Source organism: Aspergillus oryzae, chromosome 3 (genome assembly GCF_000184455.2).
Source record: "Aspergillus oryzae RIB40 DNA, chromosome 3".
NCBI classification, from domain to species: domain Eukaryota; kingdom Fungi; phylum Ascomycota; class Eurotiomycetes; order Eurotiales; family Aspergillaceae; genus Aspergillus; species Aspergillus oryzae.
Genome location: NC_036437.1, coordinates 4,641,329 through 4,658,790, shown reverse-complemented (window position 1 = coordinate 4,658,790; position 17,462 = coordinate 4,641,329). Strand labels below are relative to the sequence as shown.

The following is a 17,462-nucleotide window of genomic DNA, read 5'->3' as shown; positions in this document are numbered from 1 at the left end:
TTCTTTGTGTTAAGTTTTCCAGCCATGATCATTGATCCTCTTGCGAGCCTTTTCTTGCTAGCCACAATTGTTGACCCCCTCCACCAAACGTGTGCCATTGCTCGAATGGCCTGCTATTATGCGCTCAAGGCAAGCTTCATTTGTGTTATTTCTTTCCCGCAATACGTTTTCCATTGCTATGCACCACATCTTGAGGAACCCCGTAACGTTTGGTTCTACTCCGTTGTGTTGCACCTCTGGGGATTACTTATCGTGGCTGTGTTCAACCATGGCCCAGGAGTGAAACTATGATCTTTATTGGTGCATGGCATGGTGATATATATTAGTCGCACTTTGCTTTATGCGAGAATACGAGACTTCTGATGATAACACCCTTACATGCTGGAACCAGCGTTGATTTATTGTCAAGTTTGTCTGTTAAGATGCAGAATATTACACCTTGGCTTCTAAATATATTTCTCTACATCGATCTACTAGCAATATTCCCTCTGTAGCAGTAAATAATGGCCGGGGTGACTGCTACTACATCTAAAATAAGTACAATATTGTAGTATAGATCGAGTGTCTTATCACTAAACCAAGGACAGCATGTTCAGACATAGGGTAAGGCGACATGGGCAGGCAATGTTTATGATTTCCCAAATCGATAACAAGAATAAGGTTCTCTAGCGGTGGGGCCGAAAAGAAAATACTGCCACTCAAACTCTCACCGCCCGACAGAATTTCTGAACCGCCCGATGAGGAAAACTTCCATGCAGACAACCTCACCACCTCAAGCCACCCAAACCAAGGACACTCGAAGGTTCCTGGAACTAGTAAATCGCTGCCATGAAGAGAAAGCTCGACGCAAACGATGTTCCCTCCCCGGAGGCCGCAGACAAAAAGGAAAAGAAGGAGGAGGACGACGCCGACTTCGAGAGCCTTAACTTGGATCCGCGATTGCGCCAAGCTCTGATCAAAGAGAAATTTACCAAGCCCACACTTGTTCAAGCGAAGGCGATTCCTTTGGCGCTGGAGGGCAAGGATATTTTGGGTATGTGTTGTTGGAATAGTCATCTACCGGAGAACACCAGGCGCTTATAAGATGCAGCTCGTGCGAAGACCGGATCTGGCAAGACTGCCGCATATGTACTTCCCATCCTGCAGACTATTCTTCAGAAGAAAGCTGTTCGTATACCCTTTCTGATCTTTTCTCAAGTATTGCAATACTAATCTAATCCTACGCACTATAGACCGATCCTTCATTTAAAGCGACCACAGGCCTCATCCTCGTCCCTACTCGAGAGCTTGCGGAACAGGTCCAGAATGTTGTTACCACTTTCGCTGCCTTTTGCGGAAAGGACGTGCGCTCGGTGAATCTGACACAAAAAGTCTCAGATGCAGTCCAGCGCACTATGCTGGCTGATTACCCCGACCTGGTTGTTTCGACGCCCGCTCGTGTTGTCACCAATCTCGGCAGCTCCGCTTTGTCCCTGGAGAACTTGACCCATCTTGTAATCGATGAGGCGGACCTGGTTCTGTCGTACGGATACGAGGAGGACATCAATGCTTTGGCAAAGGCTATTCCACGCGGTGTGCAGACTTTCCTCATGAGTGCTACACTCACTGACGAGGTGGATACCCTGAAGGGTTTGTTCTGTCGGAGTCCTGTAACCTTGAAATTAGAAGACAAGGATGACCAGGGTGCCGGTGTCAGTCAGTTTGTTGTCAGGTGAGACTCGTAATAGTTCCATTGGTATTTATGATTCAGTGGCTAATGGTTCCTGCTGCAGATGTGCGGAGGACGAGAAATTCCTTCTAACCTATGTCATCTTCAAGCTTCAACTGATCAAAGGAAAGGTTATCATATTCGTGGACGATGTCGACCGTTGTTATCGTGTGAAGTTGTTCCTCGAACAATTCGGAATTAAGAGTTGCGTTCTGAACTCAGAATTGCCTATTAACTCCCGTATACACGTTGTACAGGAGTTCAACAAGGGTGTCTACGATATCCTCATCGCCGCAGACGAGCAAGAGGTAATAGGAGCCCGGAAGTCGAAGAAATCGAAAGAAACCGAGGAGGCAGGCTCAAGCGACGAGGATGAGGGAGAGCCAGAAGATAAGTCTAAGCGCCGCAAGGTATCAGGGAAAGAGAAGGATTACGGAATTTCCCGCGGCATTGACTTCCAAAATGTTGCTTGCGTTCTGAACTTCGACCTTCCCTCCACTTCCAAATCCTACACACACCGAATCGGCCGTACCGGAAGAGCTGGCAAGACCGGCATGGCGCTATCATTCGTCATTCCCAAGGACCAACACGGAAAACACAGGCCCACCTCCACCGCAACCTCGAAGCATGATGAGTCCGTCCTCGCCAAGATCGTCAAGCGGCAAGGCAAGCTCGGCCACGAGGTGAAACCCTACCACTTCGAAATGAAGCAAGTCGAAGCCTTCCGGTATCGTATGACCGACGCTCTCCGTGCCGTAACACGACTCGCCGTGCAGGAAGCCCGAGCCCGAGAAATCCGTCAAGAGCTGATCAAGAGCGAGAAGCTCAAGCGCCACTTCGAAGAAAACCCCGAAGAGCTGCGTCAGCTGCGCCACGATGACGAGCTGCGCTCCGCACGTGTCCAACCTCACCTCAAACACATCCCAGAGTACCTGATGCCCGCCAAGGGTAAGAAAGGTCTCTCCAGTGGAGACGTCGGCTTCGTGAGTTTCAGAAAACAAAACGAGAACCGCATCAGGAAAGCCAGAGAGAAGAATCGCGGTAAGGGCAATGGCCGGAAATTTGCCGGAGTGAAGAAGAAGGTAGATCCGTTGAAGACGTTTAACCGGGGCCGGAAGTAAAATCAGGGATAATTGTTGTGCTTCAAAGAAAATACCATCATGCTGTTCATTTTACTGTACATACTGGTTTGGGAAATGAAAAAGTTACTTTAAGCATTCCGGATAAAAGTTCTCCGGCGTTTTCGATGTATACAGCTATCTATATACATGCAGTATACACCAAGACTACGCTAGCACAACTTCTAACTACCCTGTGACATACTAATGTAACCCTGCAGGTGTATACGACGATAACCTGAAACCGCAATCTTTATGCTCATTGGTCCGAACTCATATTCTGGTACTACTAGTTAGGTAGTAGGTGCGGATGCCCCAGGGCCCGACGGGCACTTGCTGCCTTATCCACTTTAGGAAATAGGTTTTACGCTGGGCGTTGTATTCCAGCTACGAATTCAGGAAGCCAAGAGACCTGAGTTGTCAGGCAGTCAGATAGGAAAACTAGAACTAATTGAAGCAGAAGTGCATACACTTCAGCTGTTAAAAATTGCTCTATTCAAATATATACGTTAGGATAGCCCTGCAACGGCCTCCAGCTCACCATATTCCTGTCGTCCTATTTATCAGTAATGAATGTATATACAACCGTGTGTATCTCATCAAGGTAGAAGACTTAAATACTCCTTCCCGAGCAACCGTCTAAGGACCCCCTCTTCTAATCCTTCTAAGCCGAAAGAAAAATGTACCCACTTTCCCTTGCCCGCCTTCCTTGCCCGCTGTACCCGCTGCTGAACTGCTTTCGCAGCTTGCACGGCTTCCTGATATCGTTCCAACTCCTTCTCGCGACGGTACTTGACCCGTTCCACTTCGACGTCCCATGGGAGAGCATCAGAATCCGTCGACTCATCCGGAGATGGAGCATGCATAGAGAATGCTAGAGAACGGGGGACGGGAGGAGACAATGCGAGAGACGAAGAGGCAGTAGCGGTTCGTCCAGAAGAAGAAGAAGGGGGAAGAGGTAGTAACTCGCTATCATCAATATGGGGAAGCCATCCCGGACCCAGACGGACAAACTCGACATCTCTCCATGACCCATTCCACTCTGGGCCGGAGGCGTACGCTTCACCATCTGGACCAACGCCATCCCAATTGAGTGCTGGGACCCAGTCACCACAACCTTCGAGGTCCAGCCATTTCAGACAATAAGTTGCGCGGCAGAGCCTCCGCAGGATACCGGCTGCCTCGGCCCAGTTGTTCTCGAATGAGGAGTATGTGTCTGTACCGCCGTAGGCGAAGGTTAGGGATCTTTGCGTTGGATGTCGTACACGGGAGTTAACGGCGTTCGGTGTGACTGTCGGGACGGGCCAATGTGCCAACGATAAGTGGGTTATGGTTGAAAGGCGAGAGAGGAGGTTGATGAGCGAATTCCAATTCGTAGCAGATGGGATTGGATGCGCTAGCGAGAGATAACGTAGGTTCTCAAAGCGTAGTCCTTGAGTAACAGCTTTAGGAAAAATCGTCTCTCCAGCGATAGCAGGGCCGTCATCCTCGTCCAATTTATCATCCCAGGACGCTGGAATGGGCTCTTTCATCGTACGTTGCACTGTACTAGGTTTCGCGGACACGATCAATTCGCCAGTGAGCTGTTTCCAGGTCATCCAGCGCCCAAGCGCACCACTTAAATCCAAACGGCTTATCTCCAGATCACTATCCTGTGATATATCGTCTCCTTCTGGCCGATGCTTCTCAATCAGCGGTCTTAGGCCATGCATCATACCCCGCAACGGCTGGTCTCTCGCGTGGATGGCGATATAGCTGAGTAGCAGCACCTTGATATGACTAGGTAGGAGTGCAAGAAACTGCCCGTCATATTCAAGATGCCAGACCCAATGCATAGCCATAGATTTGAGCAGCATATGTAGCAGGGAGGTTCTCTGTGGAAACATTGTCCCCGGGAGGCGATCGAGGCGATATATGATTCTCTCGGCTTCCGCGGCACCAGCTTCCAAGCCAGCTTCCTCTGAAATCTCCAATGAATAGTTTCCCAGCAGCCAGCTCTCAGGCGGCGGTGGTCCGGCGGTCCTTCTCAGCCGTCGCCCACCAACTCCGGCGCGGGGGGCATCCGGGCGAGGGCGGGGAGGCGGGGTTTCGGGGAGCTCTAGTAGGTTCCGCAACGAGGGATGGACGGATCGCGGCGCGACTGTCCTGAAAGGAGCTCTGGTGCCATCTTCGGAAGGAGAGCTGGTTACCTGAGTACGGCGGAGATGGTTGATCAGGTCGTTGACGGATGGTTGCTCATTTGATGACGACCGGAAACGGTCATCTCGGAGTCCAGAAGAAGCTAGAGTATGGTGAGCGGTGCTAGCCGGTTTGGTGAAATTAGACCTATGATGCTTTTTGGGCATCGAGGAATGTGTGAGAGTGGAGGACGGAGGATGTTGGAAATGACGTTGAGATGCGGGAAGGTGTAAGCTTTAAATCTTATCGATAAATCCGCCCCCACCCCTGAGTCACTAACACGGGGTCATTCGATATCACAGAAAGACTGAGTCTAAGCCAAGAATTCTTTCTAATTTGATGGTTTACACTTCTGGCTGTCTTTCTGCCTATTATACATTGACACATGAAGGCCTTCATATATCACGAACCCAAGATTCATCATCCATCTTTCCTTCCCGTTTGGGTCCTTCTTGGATCCAGGTCTCTACCAGACCTTCTTTTGGATCTTCATCGGGCAGCCCCCTCGAGCGTCTTACATCTAACACAAGGTCCCTGACCCTTTTTGTAACCTCTTTCCGCAGCTCAACTGCCTCCTTTCCGTTAAGAAGCTCGTCGCTCAGCACTCCGACGGGGAGGTCGCGAGTCTCCGGAGCTTTCGATTCGGCCTTGGCCTTCAAATCCCGCCATCGCCGCCTCATATCCCCGAATACTGCGTCAGTATCAACCTTTTGTCCGAAAGTGACACTAACGTCCTGCCCGGGTCGTGGAAGGAACCGTGGAAACTCGCGACTCTCGTGCATGACCTGGTCGAACCCTTCTATCCACATAGGAACGACGTCAGGGCATTCGTTGGTTTCTAGAATCAGTCGAGCAACGCCCCATTTGAAATAGCGCATTGTCTTGTTCGGTGCCTGGTGAATTTTGCCTTCCGGGAAAATATGAACCCAGGCGTAGGAGTTGCAAGAGAATGCGGACGGAGCCAGATGCGAATCCTCTCCGTTAGTTGTGTACGCCATAGGAAGGTCGGAAAATGGATCGACGCAGACGTTTTGTAGGCTCCAGTGTTGTCGCTCGGGGCGGGCATTGTGCGCGTTAACGGGGAAGGGTCCTTTCGATAACAATCGGATCGCCTGGGTTACGGCTGGTTGTGCGACACCACCGTAGGGTGAGTGTGCAAGTCGATGGGTGGGCAGAACCTGACCCATGGTGAAGAACAGGGACAAGGGCCTTTTAGTCCCTCGTTGTTAGCTGGGCTATTCGTTGCGGTAGGTCGTAAACAAAGTCATACCTGCCCTGAAAGCAGATGTCATGACTGCCAAATCCCCATCTTCGGTTCCAGTTCGAGAAGCCAAAATTGTATCGCAATGGTAGGAAACCCCACATGATCGGATCATCCATACTGCTCGTTCGACCACGGTCAGTGTACTCTTCTTTGTCGCGAGTAATCAGGTCGCCTCGGCCATTTTGAGGCGCATCGTACATACGTACACGCTGATATGGTTGGAAACTATCGTAAAATAATGAGGTCAGCCATTCCAGCCCTGGCCATTGTTGGAAAGACAATAAAGAAAGCGGGACCAGTACCTGTGAGTAGGCCTCTTTTTCTCTGGGACGGATCACTTCGAGAGTCGAGCAACTCCAAGAACGACTCGAGGCCGTTGACCTCGGGTCGACTGAGCGTATACAAAAAAGAGCGACATAGCGCAGCGACACCAAATATTGTCGCGGAGGACATGGCCCTCCAGGGTAAGGAGGGACATTCCCCTGTTGCACCGGAATCCCTATCGCCCGACATCATGAAGTTATTGAAGCTCCATGTAAATAGTCGGAACGCTTCGAGCCTGGCGGGGAAGAAGGAGGAAAGGGAAAGAAAACAGGGACGGGGTAAAAAGAGGACCCCGGATCAAAACGGCGTGTCAGCAGTTGGCAACTTAATTGGTTTTTTTTGTTTAATCCGCGGAGGAGAACGCACGGACCACGTGAACCTGACCTCAGAACGGGATTTTCGTCCGTGACTACACCTTTGAACACCTGCCCTTTGTTATCGCAACCCCATATTCTGCGAGACACAAGATGTTCAAAGCGACGTCTCCTCTCTTTTCGGGTCTTCTTTGGTATGTATTCTAATAAATTGTCGTCGACTCTTCGAATCCTTCGCAATTGCCCCTCCCCGAACGTCTTCGTCAAGAGGTCTAGCTTGAATACTGACCATTCCTTCTTGTCCCAAAACAGGAAGATCCCATGGCGAATCTCGCAGCCCCAGAAGGCTCGCCAGAGGAAGCGCCTTCGCTCCGTTGATAATGTGGTAGACACCATCAGCGCCGCCCTTGCACGTAACGGCCTGAAGGCGCGATCCGTCGATCGGTGGTACCGGGAAATGCCTCGCGAGGAGGAGATGCTGCCAAAGGATAAATACACGCTGTTCGACAAGAAGGAAAAGACGTACCGCAAGGGTATTCACAGTATGTTGCCCCTTATCGCCCGTCCTTTGATTTTACAATCCCTCTCCACCTCGAACGTCACGGCATTGGCTTGGGAAATGCGAAAAAGACCAGCCAGTATAGAATGGGAAGCTGGATGATGGTATATTTGAGTCTGTAGCTGATATATTATGTGACAGAGCTGCCGAAATGGACACGAGTCAGCCAGCGCGTGAACCCTCCCGGTTTCTAAAATGGTGCTTGGGGCACTATCTCGAAGCGATTCGATGCGAACACTGCCACCAAGCTTTTGGGGCCGAACCCTGCGAATAAATACTGGGATTCATATTGTACGATACACTTTGGCGCTTACGGGCCATGCTTTCTCAAGGGAGAACGTCTTAAACTAGAAAACGGATACATGAGGGATTACCGGAGTTTTGGCAACTGGGCAAATCGCACCATGACTGTGTTGAATTTCCTTGTTTAGTTACAATCATAGTTACATTTAGTCTCGAGCGCATGTACAGTTACTTGGTTTGTTTCCACCGGGTTACCCGTGAACCCGCCATATAGTAAGGACTGGACGCCTACAGTGACCTGAAATGACATGCGAACATGAGCCGATGGAAGAAATAGATCGCAGGAGAAAAGACGAACATCCCTATCTGTAGAGTAAATCTGCGGTTTTCCAGTTAGCGAACCACCAGATTTCAAGTAACTGCTCCCCAGGGCTGTTGTTGAGGCAGAGCCACCGGATCAGGTCTGCTGCTTCTGTCGCCGATACCATAATGTTTGGTAGAACCGAGTGATGCCAGCTGCAATTTGCTTTACTCTAGTTCTGTTGGCCCTACCTTCATGTATTGCCTTGCGGATTCGATACCCACGGCGGATGTTTTGCCAATCATCTAATCTTTCTTGCCAGCCTGCTCCACCTTCATAGTATGTGGCCTTTTGTCTGGCAGACAGCTGGTGTCCTTGTGGTGGCTTTCGAATTAACCAGCAGGCTGGATCGATATATCCATCCGGGGGATCATCGGCCGAGTCGTCGTATAATTCAACTCGTTTGATAAGATCTTTCAGCCCCGATGCTTTTCTGTTTTGATTGACAGCCACCCTCCATGATTCTATTCGCGGTGTGTTGGCAACCTTGCGAGTCACTCTAGGATACTTGCGCTTAGGACGCTGAGGTGTTGGGGAAGGTGTGTTGAATCTAGGATCCCCGAACCGCCGTTTTACATCGATAGGGGCACGCGATGCAGGGTCATAAACAATCCAAGTGCGAATATTAAGCCAATGGTTGGGAAGTAGGGGGAAGTGAAACGGTTTTCGACCCGGCATAAGCTGATAAGAGAGCCATCCAAGTTTTCGGTCCAAACCATAAACCAACTTAATCTCCCAATTACTCAAATGTCTCAATGGAATAGTGATCTGTGCGGACGTTGTTCCACCCAGGTTGGCCTCCTTCTTGGTCAGGGGCGTTTCTTCTTTATCACTTCCTCGGGACCGTATTGACACTCGTAACCGCGTAGATGGACATTGACTTTTATCAATCTGGACTTGGTTTTGATACATAGGAACAAAAAGAGCAGTCCGGGTTTGGCATTGATCTTGCCTGTATAGCGTTGTTGCCGGCTGTCGCGCTCTGGCAGTGGTGGGTTTTGCTTGACAGCTTATCACACTAGCTCTTTCGACACGTCCTCTCTGAGTGCTGGAGATACTGGGGCCACTCGAACCACTCAATGAACTCCACTCAGCGGCACTTCTGTCTCTTTCTACCGTCCTAGTGAGAGTCGTTTGATGAGATGAGAACCCGGTCAGCAACTCGGACCTGGGAGTCCCTGGAGGAACTGGAAATCGATGCCTGCTATATTCCCCACACTCTGGAACATTCAATGCCATCCCGGCAGACCAAATTTGGTATTTGCGTGAACATAGTAATGCCCGAAGGTTCTTTGATTTTCGGTGACGATTAGTTGGTCTTTGGTAATTCGAGGAAGCCTCAGAGCGTTTTCTCACTCTCCGAAAGGTAATCTTGAGATCTGGTAGACAAGGAAAGGAGTGGTTTCGTTTTGCCAAAGGATCGTTATTTGAGATATAGAAAACGAGGTCTTTCCTCGTAAGGAAGCAAGCGGACTGATCCAAGGAAAGGAACCTTTTATGGTTGAGAGAGCGTACCGAGGATTTTCCTGTTTGAATTGTACAGTAGTTAAGAATCATTGTAGCTTGCTTTGCTCGGGTCGCAGGGGCTACACATGCAAGATCATCCCTGAACAACTCCTTTGCAGAGGAGAAATTCCTGCGCTTTCTCTTTCTTGGTACTTTATATCTTTCAGCACCAGTGTTGAACATTTTCTCGGATTGGAGAACTCCAGTCATCTTTTGGGAGGAGTACGACTCGCCGCCTTTGCCTGCTCTTTGAGTGTATCCATAAGGAGTGCGAATAGTGTCTGCTGCTATAGTCTTACATTTTCTGAGATGCGTTCGTAAACGTTGCCGGCGCATTGAGTCCTGCTTGCATGCTTCCAGCTCCGTTTGATTAGAACTCCACCAAATCGAACAATAACTATTCTTCGCTGATTTCCATGTCGTCCACTGTCGGACTTTCGCGAAACACTTTTGCACAATGGACCTATCGACATTTTTTCGTTTGAGTGGCACCCACCCGTACCAGGCCTTTACGTAGCGACGCGCAGGGCTGTTTCCTCCTCCGATGACATTTTTCTTGGTAAAGCGACGGAAGAAATTCCCAAGCTTCCAGATTAGAACGGCGACAACAAATATGCAGAATGTACCAGTGAAGAGCTCGAGAACAGCCTTGAGAGTAATGGTCTTTGGGCCTGGTATAGACATGGGAGGTGCGCCTCTAATTGGTGGGTAATAGCCAGGTAGCGTATGAGAGAGTCGGGGAAGGACCGGTGCCATCGGAGGGGTCTTTGATGATCATTCTGATAACAATATGGGAATTGAAGTGAAGCTGTTGTGGGACTTGTTGGAAGAGAACAACAAAGTCGTGAGAAGCACGTGGGAGCTACAAGAGGAAGGCGTGGCTGAAGTTGGTTGCCTCATGTTGTTACTCAACTAACCCTGCTTTAGCAAGTCTTGTTCGAAATGCTTTAAGGCATAGGTGATTGTCAACTTCTGGATGAGATCGCTCCCAGGGTCATATCCAACCATTATAAAACGAAGCCCATTTACCACTCCCAGACAATCAAGCGGAAACCCCCACCACCAAGCCATATATCGAAAGCAATCCATCTTCAAACGGATACATCCCGATGGCATTTCCTTACCAGCATGAGTACCTAGACTTTCATCCCAGTATAGACTCTGTAGTACTCGCCACCTACGCGATCAATAGCACACTGATAGATATGACAATCGAACAACCATGCATATTGCTTCCATCTTCTGTCGCTTCACAGCTGAAAGATGTATTCTATTAGCCATCCACAGGCCCCATTCAAGTCCACGTAGATATTACCGGGGCTCCATATTTAGTCGTATGCGCAAGATAGTCTCTTCACGCGAATACCAGACAGCATAATGCGTGCATGATACTTAGTATCCTCTACAATCTCTATTTTGAGTCTCGGTTTTGCAGTCCGAATGTTTTCCAAAATCAGTCATTATCAGAGTGTTCATCAACTGGACTTGATTGTCTATCTTGGCTCCCATTTCTAGTAAGTATGAGCAAATACACGTCACGTGGAGCATATGTCCTCTGAGAAAGCTTGCTAAAATATATATATCTGCATCCCCTAGCAAGTATTCAGCACTAAATTGTTTTCTTAAAGGTAACGAAGAGCGGTGGATGGATGACGTATTTCCGATCTCGCTAAGTATATACCAGTTTCCCAGAAACTGTCTGGGAAGTATGTGAGTTCTACTTCCTGTCCAATGCCTACGTCTCGTATACCAATAGAGCTGATCCGGATAGCTTTACATATGCAGGAACGCTTCTAGTTCTCCCAAAACTTTATAGAAATTTAACTTCGTCTCTAGGTCAAATACTGATAACTCCCCGGTCAGATTTCTTTCACTCTTGGCTAGAAAAAAAAAGTCATTGATGACGAAATTGCCCCCTGTCCATTGGTAGATACTTCAATGAGAAGCCCATAAGTCCTGGAAATGTTCACTTATCTCCTATTCGCCATCAGAGTTATCACACTCCTAGTTAAGGTGTTTGAATAACCCACGCTCATTGGGTCGGCTATATTCTACTAGATGTATTGCGTGAATTCGTTGGAACCATCAGAAACAGGCAACACTGCGATGGCAAATTCGCATACGTCTTTGTATCCTTGTATGTTTTAAGATCTGTGATAGCTCTTTCCATATCCTTTTTCAGCTTCATTGTGTCACATTCAAGATCTTCCAAGTGGCCAAAAGAGTTTTTTTCTAGCGCAAGGTGAAGTAGCGCTTGGATCTGAGACAACAGTCTCTATCCATGATCCAGCTTCACAAAGAAAAATATCCTTCCGGAAGTCCCTATAAAACGCCAACTATAGATCGGATACGTGGACACGTCCCGCCACTGCTTCCGATTATTCAGGACTAAACTCTCATTTCTGGAAAAAAGTACATTCGCCTTCCGTTCTCTAATCCCAGGCAGAACAATAAAGATCCCTGTCTATAAGGGTTTCAATTAGCCTAAACTATAAAGCAAAATCACCATTCAACCAATCGGCTCGTTTGATAGCCTTTTTACCGACCGCATCGTTTACCAACCCGCTGGTTCGTCACAAACAGCAGATCCTAATGTGACTACCACATTTCCTTGTTTTCTATTTGCCTATTTCGGTACTTTTTTCGGTGAAGTTTGATCTGAGATCTGATCCTGGAATTCCGGCCGATCTTCAAGTCAATGTCTTACCCCCAGTGTAGTATAATGGATTTCCTGGTTCAGTGGCGACCACTAGATAGTCAAATCAAGGAAGGGCGTCAGTCAATGCTGTGTGATTGTAGACTGCTGAAGGGCGTAAAAAGAAAAACAGGTTCGACAACAAAGTGAAATCCTCACACGGACTAAGTGGGTCTGCATGGACGATATGTGGTGATGGAGATAAGTAACCGGAATAAGTAATATGGAGCAATGATCTGAAAACAGGTGCTGCATCGGATCAGGGACGCTCTGCCGTTCTGATGTCAGATACTAATCGATCGGCCTGTTGCCACCTGCGTACGCGTGGTTGGGGGCGGATGTAACGTTTACAGTTAGGAGCAGATTGAGATAGCACCTGCATAAGATATAGTTTGCCGATCCTGGATCTATAGGTATTAGGTAAAGCAATGATTGTTTACCAAGGATGAATTGCTAGTCACGTCATCAGAGGTTCAGGTTCCGGCCGAAACCGCAAAAAAGAAAAGAAAGAAGAAAAAGAAAATAAAAGAGGGGCCACCTAGCATTGAAAGGGCGGCCGAATCTCGGTGTCACATTGAGTATTATGACACCAAAGAAGCAGAAGTCCTTCGGTGAGAATGGATAATTGGGTAGCATCCGGATTCCAGAAGGGGAGGCCTTAGCGGCACTTGGACACATAAACTGACCAAGTAAGGGTCCGCATAGATTGATCCAGATGCTAGCGCTGGACAATACCAACACCAATCAGTTTCTCACCGACTGCCCTGTTATGCTGAGTGAACTGATTCCGCAAGGAGTGTGACAGTGTTGGTGATGAAATGGTGAATCCTCCATAGTTCACCGCCACAGTATGAACGTTGATCAATAGTCTGAGCCACCTGTGGCTAGTGGGTCACGGTCCAATCATATGAGAGAGCTCTCGCATGGTTGAGGGCCGATTCATGAGAAAATTCTGATGGATCCTGCATGCCCTGCGCAAAATACGATCCGAAAAGTCGGTACAGGGAAAAAGAAAGCAATGATCTCTGTGTGTCGCATATTCCGCTAAACTGGGATCATGGATCGCCGATGAGGTAACACAGGCTTGAGCCTAATCTACAGACTATGCCTTACTTTTCACCCCCTTTTTTGACATGCTCATACTCGTAGTCTTGGCCCAAAATACAGAAGCTATTCACCAGATCATGGTGTTGAGTGAGAGTGATTGAAGAGGTCACTAGACACGCCATTCCTGTTATACCTCTTCTCCCCCTGCACTTTTACGCCTATGCGCCATACTGATCACCCAAGATCTTACTTTAGCTGATCACTATAACTGTTGGCTGATTTCCTTCAATAAAAATTGCAGTACGGTTGCTGGTGGCTTCCTTTACTCCATCATGAGGTTATGCAGCCGGGAAATAATAGCAAAGTAGCGTTTCGGCCTTCAGCAATGTAGCCATGCCGGTAATCACGGCAAAGAAAATCAGAAAGGACCCTGTCTAGACTTCGTCTAGGTCAGACTGCGAATCGATGATTGGTCGATCTAGATAACACAGGGTGAAGGACCTGCAGCCACAAAGAACCTCGTGGGGACCCACCGATTGTTGCGTACTCAGATCCACGGATCTCAAAATTGGGGATGCTGGGAAGATAGGACCAGTCAAGGCAGCAGTAAATGTTAGCTTTTTGTAGCTTTGCAATCAGAACCTATAGAGTTTGGCTCAGAGACGATTTCTAATCCGGCTGCCTGGTTCATATAGTTCGTGAGGCTGAGGTGGAGATCCTTCGGCATTGACACTGTGGCTTGTTTCCCCTTCTAACCTGAAAAGGTAGGAAGAGTGTGGCGAAGTTGTTGAGGCGGGTGTCCATCGGACCCACTTTCATTGTTCCTCTTTCAGTCTTCTCACTTCAACTCCGTAGCTCACATGTTCCGTTCCAATCCTCCTCTTTCACGAACGAAAAATTTGTACTGGTTGTATCCCATCACTTCCGTTCCAGACCCTTCGCTTCCGTTCCGTGGGTACTGTCCTGGAAACTTCATCCTCTCCAAGAGGATGCATCTATTGGGCCGGGATCCATACCAGGAGTGATCATCATGTTTCTTCTACACGAAGACAATGGGCCTGCATATCCGCCGCTGCACAGACTCTACTCGCCCTCTAGCCTTTCTCTAGTGAGATGGCACCCTCGTCGCTTAGGCTACAACTTTGACAAGCGAACATGCTGGTGATCCTAGGAGGCACTGATACGATGGTTTAGCGTGTATAGTGAGTGCCGGCGCTGCATATCCAAGATCGAGATCAGGACTCCGCTGTCGTGGACGTAGTTAAAAGCGATGGTAATCAGTCCCGGTAAGTTTCTGGTCCTTGAGCTCCGCCGATACGGTCGATCTATGCAAGGAGCCCGATTTGGAGATCCTAGCCCCATCATCTGGCAGACAAACGGCAAGGAACATTTCGTAGGAAAAAGAAAAACGGAGTGTGCTATCTCTTTGCACCATAGGTGGGCCTAGAAAGGAGGAAGGAAAAGGAGGAAAGCAATGATTAATTCTCCGAAGTTTACGGAAGCAGGCTCACATTCCAGCTACACTGAAGGGAAGGAGCTCATGGACAGGTCACCCAAAAAGGAAAAAATAAATAAATTAGAAAAGGAATACGTATGTGGATCAGTGCACCAATGACCCTTAATTCCGCAAGCGCTAGCGTGGTCAGCAAATCCCTAATCTTGTTGCATATCCCGCGACTGATCTGATCGACTTACCGACAAGCAATGGAAAGTTTTCGCTGCAACATGTCTCATTGCATTTTGCCTTCTAGGCAAGCCAGAAGCCAACTCAATTCGACCAAAGTACGATAAACTTAGATCAAATCTGATTTCGTGGTTGACACGTAACGGTAAGATAGCGACAGAAAATAACAAAGACAGAATTCTGGGAAAAGTAAAATAAGAACGTGCGTCAACCAGAAATCAATAGTGAGAGCCCACATTCCGGGAAGTGTCCCACACCAACGTCCTGTTTGCAGAATCTTGCAGGTCTTATCGGTGCGAACCCTACCAAACCCTAACAACCCCGACATCCTCTCCCCATACTGTCCGACCCTTTTTTCCCTCTACAGATCGGCGCCATTTGGTCATTGAGATCTATTGACCTCTAGTCTCCTGTGGTGGCAAACTCGCGGAGCTCATTAGAGTAACCATGGTTCCATTTTATATTGCATCTATATTACTGCCTATTATATGCGGAGCTTTGACGGGTCAGAGGTATATGAATATGTCATGGAAGCCGGCAATCTTCATGAACCATCCAATTCCAACATTCTCCTTATCAGAGTCATCCCATTCAGTATAGTATTAGTTGCTTGCTCATTGCTCCTTGCAAGGCGCATGCTCCTTTGTTCTGTGTCATACACACACCCTTTGTTGAGTCCTCCAGTCACGCTCATATCGGTGCAGCATAAAGCGACATTATCACGTCTCAATCCCTATTACCGCCATTACGAAAAGAAGTGATAGTCCAATATGGTCCAAAGCGCTGCAAGAGCCAGCTCCGGTAGTTCCAGCCGTGAATACGGCATCACATTCGAATGTGCGCCTCCCTCAGCCGTTCGTCCCGGAGTTCCCTTCACCCTACCGGTGATCGTTGCGGTTCGACCTGTCGGCGCTCCCCGAGACAGTTCTGTGCAGCAGCTGGTAGTGAATGTGTCGCTACGAAACGAGTCAGGAACCGCAGCTTGTCCTGGGCTGACCGGCACATTGACGTCGAGTGTGCGCAGCCGTCATGGAAACACTACGACTGGGTTTGGAAGATTCAACCGGCTCACCATTGCGCAGCCAGGACGATATCGGCTGCGAGTAATGCTGGGCGCTGCGTCTGCCAACGGAGTGACGACACGAGATTATATCGACTCGGGTGTCATTGAGGTTCATGCTGGTGCTCCGGCAGCTCAGAGGCCTAGTGAGTTGACAACTTCATCCATCGCACGACCTGCTCCTCTAGGACGGCTACCTAACGGCTAACTCGCTTAAAGCTCCATCGCAGGTCACCAAACTGCAAAGCCTCATCCCAGAGAACATTGACCTGTCGGCAAGTGATATTGCAGCCTGGCAGCAAGCTTAACTCTAACCGCCCCCCACCCCCTATATTGCATCGGACGAGAGGAGTGATAGGAGTTACATTCGATTTCGATCTAGCATTCATATGTTTTCAGGGGCGTTGTTGGGAGCACGAATACACGGTAATAGCGGCATAGAGGCTTTTTTTCTCTTTAGTATTACCCCGCGACACATAGTCTAGAGGGACAGGTATTTTCTTACAAAGTGATCATAATTTCACCCCTCTTTATTTCCGTCGGGTTGCTCAATTCTAGAATTAGTAATTTTCCTTACATCACTGAACTGCCAAATATTCCTTTGTCTTAAACTACACTGCACTTGTTATAACTTAAGTTAGGAACCTCGCGTCTATCCCAAACCAATCATTGGTTGGAATATCAACCCGAGCGACTATTTAGTGGAAATAATTTCCGTGGTTGTGTCTATCCTATCCACACTCGTGATCCAAGCCCTTAGACCCGCAATCCAGCAAGTTTGGACATCAGCTATTTCCCACTTAGTTTCCACAAAACCTACCCGTCATTCCGTGTTATGCCCCTCATCAGCCTGTCAACCCGGCATATGACCGATAGGCCTGAGCGTGTGAGACTGTGAGTATCTTGGAATGTGACTCGCACGCCTTAACAGGACTGAGTGAATGAAGTCTTGCTATCATCCTTCCTACCCACTTCGTTTGAAGAGGTAGGTTCATATTGACAGTCAGTGTCTACTCTAACATTATCCAATTTTGCACCAGTTACGAGGTATCCGAACTTACGCACCGTCCTCCAAGTACATTTCGTTTGCCCTCAGGAGAACGACAAGTGGCACTCCGTTTTCCACCGCAAGATACTCCCCCACCAGATGTATATGTTTTCAACTATGTCTGACTACCTGATCTAGTCCTATCTGGAGCAATACGAACCTTCGAATAGCACTCATAACGGTCGATGAAGTGGTATAGCCTAATACCGAGTTTTTTCCGGTCCCGAATCCACCCAAACAGACCAGACCATCATACCCGAACTTTGCGATACAATGCAGGGTAGGAGTGCAGACAAGGTGGGAACTTGGACGCTGACATGGTACGGAGTTGAGCTAGAAATTGGCCCCACCTC

General features: G+C 48.4%; 5 protein-coding genes across 5 annotated transcripts; 3 read left to right on the top strand and 2 right to left on the bottom strand.

The window, feature by feature from the left end:
• Positions 1-828: 828 nt before the first annotated feature.
• dbp9 (ATP-dependent DNA/RNA helicase) lies at positions 829-2,829 on the top strand (the record flags this gene model as incomplete). Its single annotated transcript, XM_001821605.1, has 4 exons — positions 829-1,033; positions 1,091-1,167; positions 1,233-1,711; positions 1,773-2,829. The coding sequence occupies 4 exons, from the start codon at positions 829-831 to the stop codon at positions 2,827-2,829; spliced, it is 1,818 nt and encodes a 605-aa protein (XP_001821657.1).
• Positions 2,830-3,425: 596 nt separating this feature from the next.
• AO090026000164 (uncharacterized protein) lies at positions 3,426-5,171 on the bottom strand (the record flags this gene model as incomplete). Its single annotated transcript, XM_023236185.1, has 1 exon — positions 3,426-5,171. The coding sequence occupies one exon, from the start codon at positions 5,169-5,171 to the stop codon at positions 3,426-3,428; it is 1,746 nt and encodes a 581-aa protein (XP_023090927.1).
• A 228-nt stretch (positions 5,172-5,399) lies between these two features.
• AO090026000165 (tafazzin) lies at positions 5,400-6,781 on the bottom strand (the record flags this gene model as incomplete). The annotated part of the gene is made up of 3 exons (XM_023236184.1): positions 5,400-6,213; positions 6,275-6,493; positions 6,672-6,781. The coding sequence occupies 3 exons, from the start codon at positions 6,779-6,781 to the stop codon at positions 5,400-5,402; spliced, it is 1,143 nt and encodes a 380-aa protein (XP_023090928.1).
• Positions 6,782-7,059: 278 nt separating this feature from the next.
• Positions 7,060-7,659, top strand: AO090026000166 (mitochondrial 54S ribosomal protein mL60; the record flags this gene model as incomplete). Its single annotated transcript, XM_001821608.3, has 3 exons — positions 7,060-7,100; positions 7,219-7,448; positions 7,607-7,659. 3 exons carry the CDS (start codon positions 7,060-7,062, stop codon positions 7,657-7,659), a joined length of 324 nt encoding a protein of 107 aa, XP_001821660.1.
• Positions 7,660-15,771: 8,112 nt separating this feature from the next.
• AO090026000168 (uncharacterized protein) lies at positions 15,772-16,369 on the top strand (the record flags this gene model as incomplete). The annotated part of the gene is made up of 2 exons (XM_001821609.1): positions 15,772-16,207; positions 16,281-16,369. The coding sequence occupies 2 exons, from the start codon at positions 15,772-15,774 to the stop codon at positions 16,367-16,369; spliced, it is 525 nt and encodes a 174-aa protein (XP_001821661.1).
• Between the last annotated feature and the right edge of the window lie 1,093 nt (positions 16,370-17,462).